This window comes from Melanaphis sacchari, unplaced genomic scaffold, assembly GCF_002803265.2.
Source record: "Melanaphis sacchari strain LSU unplaced genomic scaffold, SCAv2.0 Contig44_pilon_pilon, whole genome shotgun sequence".
NCBI lineage: Eukaryota > Metazoa > Arthropoda > Insecta > Hemiptera > Aphididae > Melanaphis > Melanaphis sacchari.
The window spans coordinates 3,318,247-3,334,039 of NW_020271295.1; the positions used below are offsets into that span (position 1 = coordinate 3,318,247).

Consider the following 15,793-nt stretch of genomic DNA (forward strand, 5'->3'; position numbering starts at 1 on the left):
TTCAATTCATTATTTTTTTTTTTTACATACATTTATAAAAATGTTTATTTTACATTTTTATTTTAAAATCATCATTTATTTTTTACTGTAATTGTTTAATTGATTTTTTCGTTTCCTAATTCGAATAATAATTTTTAGAATAATATGTTGTGTGCGTAAAATTTAATATTAATATAGGTATCAGCTATACTGCCTATACCTACCTAATATATGAGTTATACTTATATAAAAATGAATCTGAAAATACATTATTGCTATATTTAAAATCTAAAATAAACAATCATTATTGTTTAATTATTAAGAAGTAACAATAACAATAATACAAATCTGAACTACAAAAATCAAAATAGAAATACAAACACCTCATTTGATCTATTTTTAAATTATTATTTTCTGGAATTTATAATTTTTAGTTTTGTTTCATAACGTGATAATATTAAGAACAATTTTTTAATCAAAGGCGAATCAAGACGAACTTAGTCACTACTATTTTTACTCTTATAAAATAATCCATTATTGAAAACTTTAAACTTGATTACCCATAGAATTATATTTTTTATTACATGATTTAATTTAAAGTAAATTATACAATACTAAAAGTAATAAAAATATATTCTATAATTTGTCTAGTTAATAATAATACTGTTTACCTTTTCGATGTTAATTTAAACTTAATTTTAATTTTGAATTATCAAAGTAATCATTATTGGTTTTATTTTTAAAAATTTCATGTTAATAAATATTTGTGATTTATTTATTTTTTATCTATTTCAAAAATAGTTCACGAGATTCAAGATTCAGATCATTTATTTCCTTGTAAGTATAACAATTCATTAAAAAAACATTCTTCCATTGTAAATTCTGTTTTAGGACTAAAACAAAAAAAAAAAAAAAAACAGTTAATATTTCAATTGAATTATTTTTGTGTTATAATATTTATTTGCTAAAAATTATATTTTAATATTTATTATTATATATTTACCGAGAATAAGAGTTCATGTCTGGAATTTTTCGATGGAAATTAAAGTTTGAAAAATCTAAAATATAATGTAGTATTGTACACATAATAAATAACACAAATATGCAGCTATATCTTTTATAAGTAATAACAAAATAATATTTTAGCAAATAATACTAGGATGTTAAAGTTATGTCTTCTCCCAGATTATCATCTTTAGTTTCAACTTTAGAATATATATCCTTGGCATCTTCATTTATTGTTAAACGATTAATAAGATAATTGACAATAATTTGTATAACACAAGTGAAAAATACAATCACGCTCAACAACTTAAATGAATCAATACTTCCACTATGTTTAAACATATAACCACCAACAAAGCTTCCAATGGGCGCACCTATGACATAACCAATCGATGTTATTAATATTAAAGTCGTTTCAAGTAGCATATTACATTGATATATAGGGTGATTCGACAAGTATGCTTACCTAATAAAAATTATATTAAAATTAATACAAATTAATAAAATGTTTAAATTTAACATAGATATAATATCTTCCAAAATCTTATTATGTACTTATTAGCTTAAGTTTATTAAGTTAAATACCTAACTCAAAAACTACTCGTTCGAACTCAAATTATTATGCAACAAAATTTTCGGAAAAATAATCTGGTAAATAATTTACTGTTTAAACGAGGGTTGTAATATGAAAAACAGAAGTTGATGTCTCGTTATATTCCTTTTTAAGTAATTCAGAAATTTAAAAATATGAACTTTGAGTTAATTAAAAATTTTCAAAAATCAGATTTTAAATAATTGCCTCAATTAAGAAGAAAGAGAGAGTATGTTTACTTGATGAACAATCTTGTATATTATAATATATTTAATATTTTTTTTTTTATTCAATAGCCATTAGTATTAAAACTATGATAACTCAATAATTATAAAAAGTGAAATCAGAGAATACTAACTACAGTATATTATAAAATAAAACCAGCATCAAATATAAAAGAAATTATAATTTTAATAGTAGCTATAAATTTTGTATTGAGAATGGAGTAGAGATTAAAAGAAATATTAAGACATTTAAGAGAACTTATTAAAATTATGGGAAAGGTTACAGACATATTTAATATTATTTGATTTATCGAACCTATTCCCGTGTACGCTGTCCCGACAATTCCTTGGAGCGTTCCTTCGGCGCCTGTAGGAGTTATAATAGCTGCATACGAGATGGCTGCCGAATATGACAGAGCAAACGTTAGGCCGTTGAGTAATTCAACTGGTAATGTCCAAAGAGGATTCTTAATGATCGTATACATAGAGAAAATACATGTGAACGTAAAAAACACTATAGAGAATATAGTCATGTGATTCACACGCTTCAGTATGTAGCCTATAAGATATAAAAGGCAATCAATATAAGTAAAGTTATAAAATGATTTTTAAATAAGAACTTACTAGACAAAAAAAATAATGGTACTTCGCCACCAAAACATTGGATTAATAAAGCTGTTCCTTGGAGGGTCTTCATCCATGATTTCATTTCGGGATGGTAAATATTCGACAAGTCTTCTATGTACCTATAAGTATATATTATACATTATTGTAACTTATTATTAGTAATCAACAAAATTAAATATAATATTACGTTCATTTAAAATAATTGATTTTCTAAATAGCAGATTATTTTTATATTTATACTATTCATTCAAATATGTAATAATTGACACAATAATATGTAGTATGTATTTATATTTTATATACAATAGGAGGTAAAAATGAAGAATTTTATTATTTATCTATAAATCACATTTAATTTTAGTTAAGAATATAGTATTGAACTATTACATTACATAGAAATATGTCTATATCGCTATTATATTAATAAAACATAATAATTTTGAGATTATTATCAATCGATTCTTAATTTTTAGATGATGATAATAATAATAATATTATATGTATGTATATAATATTATTGATATTAAAAATATATTTTCATCTAAACAAGTTATTGTAATATGTTAACTACATTATACCTACTGTTATATATTTTTATTTTACTTTAAACAATAAATGAAAAATAATATCGTAGATCAATTAACTAGGTATTCATCGTAGTTAGCTAGTAGCTTCAATAGGAAACACATACATCTATTATTATAAAATACGTGTATGTCGTATATTATGTGAAAAATTAGTTAAGTACTAAATTTTAATTTTAAATAAGATATTATATAACATGAATTATCATATTATTTTAAGAGGACGCCATACTCGCGTGTATTGTCTCCCTCATACAACTACGTAACATATTAAATTTACACTCAGCATATCACGTTTAGCTCCGCTAGTTTAAAAATTGGTGTGAATCGACCTATTATGAAACTTGATGATAAGAACATTATATGTGTTCATATGTTAGTTTTTTTACGGTTATTCAGTTTTTAAGTGAGTTATGAGCATTTTAAATTTACTCTTTATTATAATTCGCATAACTTACTAAAAAATTAAATAATCGTAAAAAACCAAAATACGAACACAGATTATGTTCTTACTATCAAGTTTTATAATGGGTCGATTCACTCTAATTTGTAAACTATTAGAGCTAAACGTGATCTGATGAACGTAAATTTGCCAAGTTACGTACTTTTAAGACGGAGACAACACATGCGGGTATGGCGTCCTCTTAATAATAAGGATAGAACATTTATGTAGGTACATGAGTATATTCGCAAGATATTATACAGTCCTTTTAAGTTTATATTTTTAGTGTTTCGAAAATGAAAACATAAAATCATGTCTATATTTTATTGAAATAATATTTTTTAAATGTATGTAATTTGTTGCTTACCAAAATACAAAGTTCCATATGAAAGATATAAAAAATCCAATAAGAATAACCCAAAGAAGAAACGCTAGTACCTTACCATCAGTGAATATTTTTTTTACATCAGAACCTAAAATGTTGGTATCATTTTCTTGTACAACCTATAATACAAAATAAATAATTTTATAATTATTTATATGACAAGTAGGTACTCCAGCAATTTTGACATGTGCTTGAATTAGGTTATTAAATAAGATATTAATTTATCATACCATATTTAATTTGAGATAAACTCGTTTCTAATTTAACTAACAGTAAAAAAATATTGAGCAAAATCTACTAAATGTTTAAATTTGAAAAATAATATTAAAATTAAATTAAATTTCAATTTTAACATCCTAATTATGATTATTGTTTTAGATAATATCTGCAGGAAATAGGGTGTGATTAAATTGTATTTGTATTGATGAAATGTATAAATATCTAAATTTAATTTAAAATGCACCTAATCATTAGTCAATATTGGTTCAAAAAATAAAGCATAAACGCCTTAAATAAACATATTGGATATCTATAAGAAGTCAAACAGATTTTAGATATTATATACTATACCTGGAGTTTAATGACCACATATATATCTAAAAAGAAACATATCATTGAAATGACGTAACCCGGAGTATAGTTTTTGTACTCAAGCCCTGTGCTATACCAGTCTACACATACACCGGAGATAATAGCAAACAAACTCCAACCAATAGATCCCCACATCCTTTGTCTTCCATAATTATTTTTGTCTTTGCCTTGATAGAAAACACAAAGACGATTCAACTATAATGATATTGTACATATTATTTAATAAATATTTAAAGGTTAACTTAATTATAAAACATAGATCAATTATATAGGGGCATTATACGATAGTGTCTGTTTACATGTAGATTCTTCTTCGGAATGTTTCGGCACTACAAAAATTGTGTATTTTTTTCTTAACAGCTGCGTTGGTATATAAATGTGATTTACCTTCTTGCGTTTTGGTAATTAATACAATTAAACGCAGTGGTTACTGCTTATAAATTATAGTTTATGTTTACTTTGGGAGATAAAGGTACTCATATTACTATACATAATATTATTATTAGTACTTATTGTAGCACATACAATATAATTAACCGTGATGCTGCTGTTCAGTGGTCCAAAACCGGTGGGCTCCGTGATTATTTCACTATTAGGCCCCGCATTGGCGGAATAAGTATTTTATTGAACGCCTAAGCATTTCCCCGGCCCGCGAAAAATGTATGTTGCTCGATTTTGGCCCACGAACACAAAAATATTGCCACGAGCCACAGCTTTAATTGGTATACCTACGTAATATTAAAGTCCAAGTGTTTTTAGTTATAAAAATTAATTAATAGTTATAAGTTACAACACTTATATTATTTATAGTTACACTACAAAATAATTTAAATACGCGTATAAACTAAGTTATAAAAATAATAGCGACCTACGACTGCTAGGGTATATCTACTAATTCAACGTTATTATATATGAGTTATATCATATTGTTCGATTCATGAATATAAAATATGTATAATTTGTTATTCACATAGATAACAGTGTATAACCTATTGTTTTTTTCATTTATTTTAATGGTCAATGCTATCTATTATAGACTCTAAAATAATATGTTTTAAAAACGAAATACTTTTGATGAATAGATGAGATAAAATAAAGGAGTGGAACCAGGCTTTATTGTAAGGTGCAGTAGGACGCTAATTGAGCAGTAAAAAATATAAAAATATATTAGAACTATTTGTTATAATGATTGTAAAAAAAAAGTAAGAAAATTGCTAAAACAAAAATAAACTTTTAGGTATTACAAATAGCTTAAATTAGCTTATTATACAGAGATGTTGATTGTTGACAGCCGACGCGCTACGCGACTGTTATAGATGTTTTTATTCGCTTATAATTTATAAATTATAAGATTACATAGTGGTTAGTATAGGTAGTAAGTACATATTACGTTATCGATTATTCAGATACCGGCAATGGTTACAATTATATCTAATCCAATTTCTAAAAACTGTAGGTATTTACATATTTTCTTTTTTTTATTAAATTTTATTTGCAATTAAATAAAAAGAACCATCTTGTGAGGCATTTCGGAAGTCATACAGCTAAAATGTATTATTTTTATTCAATATAATATTAGATAAATAATAACTCATAATAAACTGAAAGAATAGGTAGTGACACAACTCAAAAATACATTATTTGGCAATCAGCTATAAAAGGATTAGAAAAAATACCAAAAAAATAAAATTTTTATGTTTTTTAATAGAAATATATTAAATTAAATTGTTTATAAATATGTTTAGTTGATGTTGTAAAAGGATATATTATTATTAAAGTAATTAACAAATGTTTGAATATATTTTAATTTATGTCACTATTCATAGCTGAAATTATCGTTGTTATGTAAATAGTATCACAATGTTAGAAGCCGGAGATATAGGCACAACGCTTTCCGCGGTGTTTTTTATAAAATTCAAAATTCATTGCTTTATATTGGAGTAGATACACATGATGGATAGGATACACGATGTTTTCATCCGTAGTGGTAAATACCGGTGAACTTTCATTTTAACAAACAAACGCCTAAATAGATAAAATACAAGTTCCTAATTTTACATTGTTTTTAATTGGGAGGATTTTATTGGTAACATAAAACGTTACAAAATACACGACGTAGAAAACGCAGAGGAAAACGCTGTGTATGGTCCTGGCCAAAAGAATAGTGAATACAACTCAAAACTGAATAATAAACTTGTATTGTTCTACCAATACTGATATTTATACAACAGTTCTTAATGGTTATTAGATTTATTATATTTTTTTAAACATGAACCACTACAGTATACTCGTATAATATAATATTATTATACCTTTCATAAAATTACGATTTAAGAGCAGCTGTTCTTTTCACAAATTCATAATTAAAAATAGGAATTAAAAATAATATTATCATGATAATGATAGAACATCTGACTGGTACTATTAACATAATTTTGTATTATTCACAAGAAATAATAACAATGATGAATTGGTACAAACTACAAATGTAGTTTGTGTCGTTACTCGTTTTGCTAAAAATTAAATTGAATAAGTCAATCAAGGATACTGTTACAACTTAAAATACAAATAATAAATTTAAATCATGACATTATTTATGTGCAAAATAAATAAAATCGTTCAGTTAAAATAATGAAATAAATGAGGTTTTAGATCAGTTCTAGTGAAGTTAAAAAATTGTATCAAATAAACTAAAACATAGAGCAGAGAAATTTGTATAACAATCAATCAAAATACAAAAATCGATAATTTTAAGTTGTAATACTATTTTTTTAGTAATGCAAACTCATAAGCTAATATACTACAAATTAATGGTTTCAAGTAATAATTTGGAAATGAAAATAGAGTATAGTTTACTGTTTAGAATAGTGGGTACGCGAACTTTAAGCAATTTATTTCAAAATATATTTTTGTATATAATTTTTTTTTAAATAAAGTGTACATTTGAAAGCGAGGTTGGGGTTAATTTTCCCCTTAAAGTCACTATAAAACTTCAATTTTATTCGTGCAGTTGAAAAAAATCTTTACGATAAAGCCCGCTAATAGCATTTAGTATTTACCATAGTGAGCCTCGAGACTAAAAACTAAAAAAAAATTAGTTTAATATTCTTTGAATTTGTAGTAACTCAATTATTGTGGTAAGCTTTTTTTTTTTAAATGTTATTTTGAAATGGATTCAAATTATTTAAAAATATATTTATAAAAACGTTATAAATTATTAATAATTATTGATATAACTAGTGTTTAGGTGTTGTTAAAATAAATACTCCACTTATGTAGTTTAGTTTTAATAGTTGATAATAACCAATAATTTAAATTTAAAAACGCATTTTTTATCATTAATTCTACCTACTTACTTATGTTTCTTAGTACATATTAAATATATAATTAATCCGGAATAAAATATGATTTTAGTTGAAACATTTTTTTCTTCATATTACTTTAAATAATTGTTTAAGTTATTTATTTTTATAAGTAGATCATATTGTATATTATTTTTATTATTATATTATTTATTTATTTCATTATAAATTTAAATTGAAAACTAATATTTTAAAATGGACGGCTGTGTTTGGTATAGTTCATTATGTACTCGGTTTACCTAATTTATGTAAAAGATGAGGCGATGATCGCCGATGGACTGTTCGTAAACGATTCGTTGTATAATAACTAGCCGTGAAAAAGGGTGACGAACCTAAACATGCCACATGCCGAAAAAAAAATTAAAATAAAAAGTTATTAGATTAAAAATTTACGAAATGACTCGATGAGATTATGGTAAAAAGAAATACATGGTCGTTGTATGAAATGTATCCATACTGTTATCTGTTACTTCCAAAAAGTAAAATTGTCATAAATTCTCGCATCATTAATTTAATAAAATCATAGTATTTATTTTTACCTAATAAGTCCATACAAATTGTGTCCTCTAAAACACTTTTCACCGTTCCACCTGTATTCAATAGAGTAATTGTAGTAATGAATAACCAAAACAGCGGTGACTTGATCACGTCTAAATCGTTCATCTCTTCTTTTGAGGTCGTACCAGGAATTATTGATAGTAAACATACCAATACAAATGTGATTGTTGAACTTAAAATAAACACTGACCGGCGACATTTGTATTTATCTGTAACTGCGCCAGTAATTGGTCTTATTATCATTCCTGGAATTGGTTGTAACATGAATATTAATCCAACAATGAATGCTGAATAACCACGTTGTCTTGATATTGTTGTCAAAAATGGGGCAAACGGTGCATAACCTAAACAAGTAAGGAGAAATAAAGATTTATTTATTAACTACATGGATGAATATTAAACCCCAGTACCTATATAAAAAAATACATGAAAAAAGTTAGGCAAATGAGTACTACTTCATGTACATTGGGTGTTGGATAGGTCACTGTTACGAATGTGTTTAATTGAACTTAATGATACATCGTTATATACGAAAAATGATTCAGAGCGAAGATTGTGTCTTAGTTTGGTATATTTCATGATTTGTTTTTGATATACAGGTTCGTATAGTTATTAAATTTATATTTTACTTTAGTATTATGGTAAGATCGATAACTTAATTTAGTTATTTCTAAATACATAGCATTTATTTTATTATTAGTTACTATACTTATTTATAGGTACTATAACTATACTTTGTTATTGTTATTAATTTTTCAATTAATAATACCTTATTGTAAATACCGTAAAACAATGTAATTTTATCCATAGTATATTAGTATATAAGTATATAACAAATAATATCTTAATACTAAGAAAACGTACTACTTGTGCGTACTATTTCCATCTTATAACATTGCCAAATGTTGTTCAGCAGAATCCATTTTATGCTATTAGCTTTAATATTAGAGTAAATTTACCTACTACAAAACAAAAAAATAATAATATTATCTTAAATAAAAGTAGAGCATCTCATATACTTTTATTGATATTATCATTTTAAAGTAAATTATAACAATGTACAATATTAAAACTTTAAAATTATAATATTAACAAAAGCTTACTATATACGCTAGATTATCTTCTTACATTAAAATTTTATCATATGTAGATTGACTAAAATATTAAAGCTGACAGCATAAAATAGATTCTGCTGAACATAAATTTGCCATGTTATACATTAGTAAAACTGAGACAACACATGTCATGGAACGACGTCTTCTTAATTTACATATTTTAAAAACCTTACAAACATTTGTTGGGAATTTCAAGTATCTATAGTTATTCGTTTTTGAGTTACACTAAAAAACCAAAATCGATTTTGTCGAAAAGTGTGTATGAAAATTACTGTTTTTCTTAATTTTTTTTTTCGGTTATTTAAAAAAATATTAGGAATTATTAATTTTGAAATCTTCAATATATAAACAAAATCTGATAAGAAAATCAGTCAGAAAATCAAAGCATTTTATCAATTACTTTTATACGAACTTTTATATTATGTACATTTTAAGGTGTATGACCGCAGTAGACGAATGTTGACAGTCACCGGTGTAGGTTGATATACTCGTATACCAAAAACCGTAGTGAATGTTGACGAAATTGTCTTAATGCGTTCATACACCGGTGATTGTTGACATTTACAGTCAGTGTTTGGTAAATGTTGACCACACTTGAAGCACTATGTATGTAAAAGGTATTTTTGTATTATTTTGTAAAATCAAGATGTTATTACCCAGCCACAATATGCATTGGAAACGTTTGGACGTTAGTAATGTTATCGCATGAGACAATCCGATTGTCAATCGTTTTCTAGATAAAATAATATAAATATACCCTCGTCAGTATCGGATGCGTATTCTAAACCGAGCGCAACAGTTTAGTGTAATACAACGGGCCTTAGTGTAATATTTTATTAATATTATATTTGAATTAAAACTAATAATGGATAAAAGTATAAAAGATATTTTTTATGAAAAGTTTAGTGCATTTTTATTAAAAAAAAAGGAAAGATAATTGTTTTTATTTAAGCACTGAAAAATATAATAAATATATAAGTGAAGTTATAAATCCTAAAGCAAAAAAAAGTAAACAACGAAGTGATTACATACGATTAAATCGATTTGACGTTATAGATATTATGGATAATCATAAACTAATCGTTCCGTTAAAAGCAGGTGAAACTAAAATTATTTACTATGTAAAGAACGAAGAACTATACGACATTATGTACGAAGCTCATTTAAAAATTGGTCATGGAGGGCGAACCAGAATGATGAACGAATTGCAGAACAAATTCAAAAATATAACATATGAAGTTGTTATGTTATTTTTAAGTTTATGTGTTCAATGCCAAACCAAATAAAAAGTTCCGAAAAAAGGTATTATAATCAAACCTATTATAAGTCGTGAACTAAATTCCCGGTGTCAAGTAGACTTGGTAGATATGCAAACTTGCAAAGATAGTGAATTTAAATTTATATTAAATTATCAGGATCACCTAACCAAATTTATTCAATTAAGACCTCTAAAATCTAAAACTGCAGAAGAAGTTGCACATCACTTATTAAATATATTTTTTATTTTCGGTGCGCCAAATATTTTACATTCCGACAATGGACGAGAGTTCGTAAATAAAGTTATATCAGAGCTGTGTTCAATGTGGGATGGTGTGAAAATTGTGCATGGTAAACCACGCCACAGCCAAACACAAGGATCCATCGAAAGGGCAAACCAAGGTTTCCAAAATATACTGAGAGCTATGATGGAAGATAATGACACTACAAAATGGTCAGAAGCATTACCATTTGTACAATTTGCGAAAAATACGACGTATCATCAAGGTATAAAACAAACGCCATACGAAGCTATGTTTGGCACTAAAGCACAAAGAGGTCTTTTAACATCTTCTCTTCCACGAGAACAAATAGAAAAACTAGCAACAGAAGAGGAGTTAGAACAAATACTTCAGTCTATAAGTAAATATAAACTATAAAATTAAAATAAATATATTAATATGCAATGGCACCTTATATGCATAAAGTGTGATCGATATATGGTAACTAAATAAGAATTTTTTTTGACAGCCCCTCAAACTGACCCAGAAAGTAAAGGAAGTGATGAAAATGAAGTAGAGGAAGAGTATAACGGTAAAAGCGACGATAATCTTGACAATCAAGCAAATAATGATGAAGATAAGCTCAGCGATAAAATTGATGGCAAAAACCAAAATGAATTATTAAGTATGTAATTTAAAATAATAATACCTATTACAAAAATAATTCAAACAAATATTTTGTATTTAAAAGACATAAATGAAAAGAAGGAGAATACAATAATTAAGAATAGAGCTTTGGCACTAAATGGACTTCAAACACAAGCAAGTGTAATGCTGCGATCGTCGAACCAAAAATTTCCGCCTGCTCAAGTGGGTGATACTGTTCGAGTGCGAGTTCCAGATATCGATCGAGGACGTATGGATTACCAAAATATCTTGGCTGTTATAATGGACGTTGATAATGACTTCTACAAATTAGAAACAAAATATGGGATTATTAGTCAGCTGTACACTCGAAATCAATTTGCAGTGTGCAAAGAAAAATTGATATCGTTAAACGACGTTTTATCCAATCAGAAAATGTCTTTGAGACAGGTATCGACAGCTGCTTCCAAAAGTGATGGCCAAGGTTATATACGATGCAATTGTAAAAAAAAATGTAGTACAAAAAAATGTAATTGTAAGAATGGGGGAATACTTTGTAACAGTAAATGCCATGATAGTTTACCGTGTTGTAATAAATAAAGCATATGCTACCTAAACTTAAATATCAAAAAAATTAATTTGTTCAACTGTATATTTATTTATGAATTTATTAGCTATCTAATATCTATTTGATTATATATGTTGTCATTGTCACACATGTCAACATTCACTAAATAGCTATTGCGCATGTCAACAAATACTGGTAAATGTCCGCATTGTGAGATATTTGAAATAATTGATAACATTCACCAAAATGATTAGTGAATGTCGACATACACCGGTGACTGTCAACATTCACTGCCATGCGGTCATACACCTTAACATACACATACAAAAAAAAAACTACAAATCATCATAAAATCAATAATATATTCATCGCTTTACAATCCACTCAGAAAATAAAAGTAAAAAGTATATTATTTTAACCAAATAGAGAGTAACAGTTATTACATAAATATTATTTATTAATAATGTCAATAAAACTTTTGATAGTTTTAACATTATTCATTGACGATAGTCAGTTGATAATGCAATATGCGTACTAAGGAAATAATGGTATACATTTTATTGAAATTTTTCCAATAAATAAACAATTTAAAATCAAAGTTATTAATGACTAATATCAACTTATCACCTATATTAATTAAAATTAAAAATAAACAGTTTTTGACCTGACTCACCTCAGACATAAATCATAAATATTCTATTTTATGGTATTGGTTAAATTTTAATTAATATATTATTTTATACAATATATTATACAACTATTATTCACTGTAAGGTTTACCAAGTTCACATGAAATTGATAACTCTGATAACATTTGTATGGAATATATTGTTTAATATTAAATCAATGGACACATCCAACACATAAGTACTACCGCATCTATATTATGATATTAGTTCTATGCATATTAACAATATAGTAATACTTTATAAGTCCTTCAAAAAAATGTATTCACAACTGACACAACTTACATAGGTACTAAGCTTTATTTTATCATAATTATTTGTTACATAATCACATATGTTTTCAAACCTCCTATCAGTCTTATTTCTATATTGTATGTTATTAGCGTGGAATTCAATATAACATGATGCTATTTTAATCCGAAATAACTATTCATATGTTGTTATATAATATAATTCAATAAAATTGTCTAAATCATAAAGAAAGCATATCAATATATTTTGTGTATCTAGGTTAGTAGTAAATCTTTTTTTATTATCCACTATTTTGTCTAAATTAAAAATATTTCATAAATATTTTATAATTCGTAGTTTATTATAAATTTTCAACATAATAAAAATTAGTGTATAGCACAGTAACAAACTGCAAGATTTTACTCATATTAAATGTCAAATAAAATAACATCATAGTTGATTAAAAGTATTTTCAAATGATACCAAATAATCATCTATTGATAGCAAAACCAGTATATACATCTCTTTTACACAACTAAAAAAACAGTGACCTATCCAATGTACGATAATACTAGCTAATATAAAATATATGCAAATAAAATGTATAATATGCGATGGAACATGTTAAATTATCGATACAAAATTATTGTACATAATATTCTTACCTCCAATTCCTAAAAAATAGTGAATTTTCATTAACAGAAGTTTTCTATTGATCTGGATGTAAGGCATCTTTTTGTTTGTCACACGAACGCTGTAAGTCGATAAATATATATAGGTAGTCATTATTATATTATCGTGTTAAATTTTTAAATTTTTAAACTGTTACTTGAGTATAAAATAATAATAAAGCGCGTTTCTGGAAAATCATTAACCAAGCTACAGATGTTATTCGTTGTACACATCCATGATGGTTACACGAAATTCAATGTTAAACTACTAAACAAAAAATAAAATGTAGTAACCGAACCGCACAATCGAGTATCGAATAACACATCATAGCGCGTGGGTAAATGTAAAAAAAATTAAGGGGGGCCAACAATATATAATACATAGTGTATTTATTGCATTATTATACGTGTATCTTTGTTCTCAGTATACGTGCTAAAACATGCCTTCACTGGTTGAAGAAGTGTTTAAAATATAATAATCCCATACACTTAAAGAAAAATCTTTAATGATCAACCGATGAAATTGTAAATATTATTGTACGTATTACAAAATTCAATGGATGATTATTTATTGAATTTAATCCATTTTAAAATATGTACGTTTCAAATTATAAATTTTAATCGACAAGAAATTTCTAGATTTTATATTTGATTGCAAATAGTTTTAAGGTGATTTTACATAGGTATAAAATTAATACATACTACGTTCAGGTTACAAACAAAAATGTATAGCTAAAGTGTACGTACAGTTAACCGTGACGCCATGTCTTATCTTATGCACTACACTACATTTCTAGAACCGGTTTTGTCGTTATTATGGTTAAGTAACGTTCACTGTGCAGTAGTGGGACTCGCAAAAAAAACATATTAATATATATTATCCTTATAGGTATTACATGAGTGTTCGAGTGAATTATTAAAATGAGTATAATACTGTACATATGTCATGCGAGAAGCATTAACAATTAGCACTGGTCGTGTAAATAATACTAATTGTTTATGGTTATGTGAGACCAATTATATACGGTCAATCAATTCTCTGACCCTAATCATTAGTCGTACGCCATACCAATGAATAGAATATCTAATGGAAGACTTGCAATACCGAAGTATTAGTGTATGGCAATTTGCAATATTATTTTATGGTATTTTAATACGGTGGGACAAAGTGATGGAAAAACTTCATGTACCTACGCAGTACGCGTATACTGTATATAAATGTACATACTCGTATTCATCAATGCTTCTTCCGTGATCTTGGGAATATAATATTTTCGAATGTAGATAATATTACGAACTTTTGAGTCTTCGGCAAGTACTTGTTCGATATAATGTATAATGTAGAATTATGGAAAAAAAATTTACTAAGACCTTACTAAATCCACGATCTTAAAGTTAATCAATTTATAAGCTTACTTAATAATAATTTAGGCCTGAATTTATTTTCCTAAAAAACTGACAAAAGGGTTCTAAAATTGTCATATATATTTAAATTCAATACAAATAATGCATTTAAAAAATCATCCACATTATTTGATAGGCACTTAAGCACGAGGAAGGAGGAAAACTATAGTTTAATTTTTAGTCATTTTAACATCTCTATCTTAACTAAATTAAAAATAACACAAAATTAAAATACCAAACTTAAGCATATACAATATTTAATTAAAACAAACGATCTCATCGCATTATTGCCTTAATATATTATATACAATTGCTTAAAAATTTATAAAATAATCAATATTATACAATTATTCTTAAAAATAATTTATACTTAATTAAATTTAACGTGTCTGTCGCGTTATTTCTTTAACTTTTATACTGAATATTTTTTAACTAATATTTTTTTCCTACTAAGTACTATAATTTCTAAAGACCGTACAAATGTACACAAATACTTTAATTAAAATAAATTACAATTAAATAGTTAAAAGGTGACAAGTCATAATATTAGTATTGAATGAAATATCTAGTTCCAATAATCAAATAAATATATTCCAAAACATTAGGTATTATATTTAAATGAAAATTATTCCAAGTAATAAATAAT

The 15,793-nt window shown here is 25.9% G+C and overlaps 1 protein-coding gene across 1 annotated transcript; it reads right to left on the bottom strand.

The window, feature by feature from the left end:
• Positions 1 to 789: 789 nt before the first annotated feature.
• Positions 790 to 14,238, bottom strand: LOC112597942 (major facilitator superfamily domain-containing protein 6-like). The gene is made up of 10 exons (XM_025344199.1): positions 13,902 to 14,238; positions 13,738 to 13,826; positions 8,331 to 8,693; positions 4,409 to 4,596; positions 3,821 to 3,957; positions 2,425 to 2,546; positions 2,117 to 2,359; positions 1,136 to 1,358; positions 983 to 1,037; positions 790 to 872 (listed from the first exon to the last, which is right to left on the bottom strand). Coding segments are annotated over exons 2-9 (1,344 nt in total). The 5' UTR covers positions 13,805 to 13,826; positions 13,902 to 14,238; the 3' UTR covers positions 790 to 872; positions 983 to 1,036.
• Positions 14,239 to 15,793: the final 1,555 nt, after the last annotated feature.

Coding starts and splice junctions, on each gene's coding strand:
- LOC112597942 (XM_025344199.1), bottom strand. CDS start 13,804: ATGCCTTACATCCAGATCAATAGAAAACTTCTGTTAATGAAAATTCAC. Junction 8,694..13,737: donor CTATTTTTTAGGAATTGGAG/GTAAGAATATTA, acceptor TTACTTGTTTAG/GTTATGCACCGTTTGCCCCA. Junction 3,958..4,408: donor ATGTGGTCATTAAACTCCAG/GTATAGTATATA, acceptor TTTGTATTATAG/GTTGTACAAGAAAATGATAC.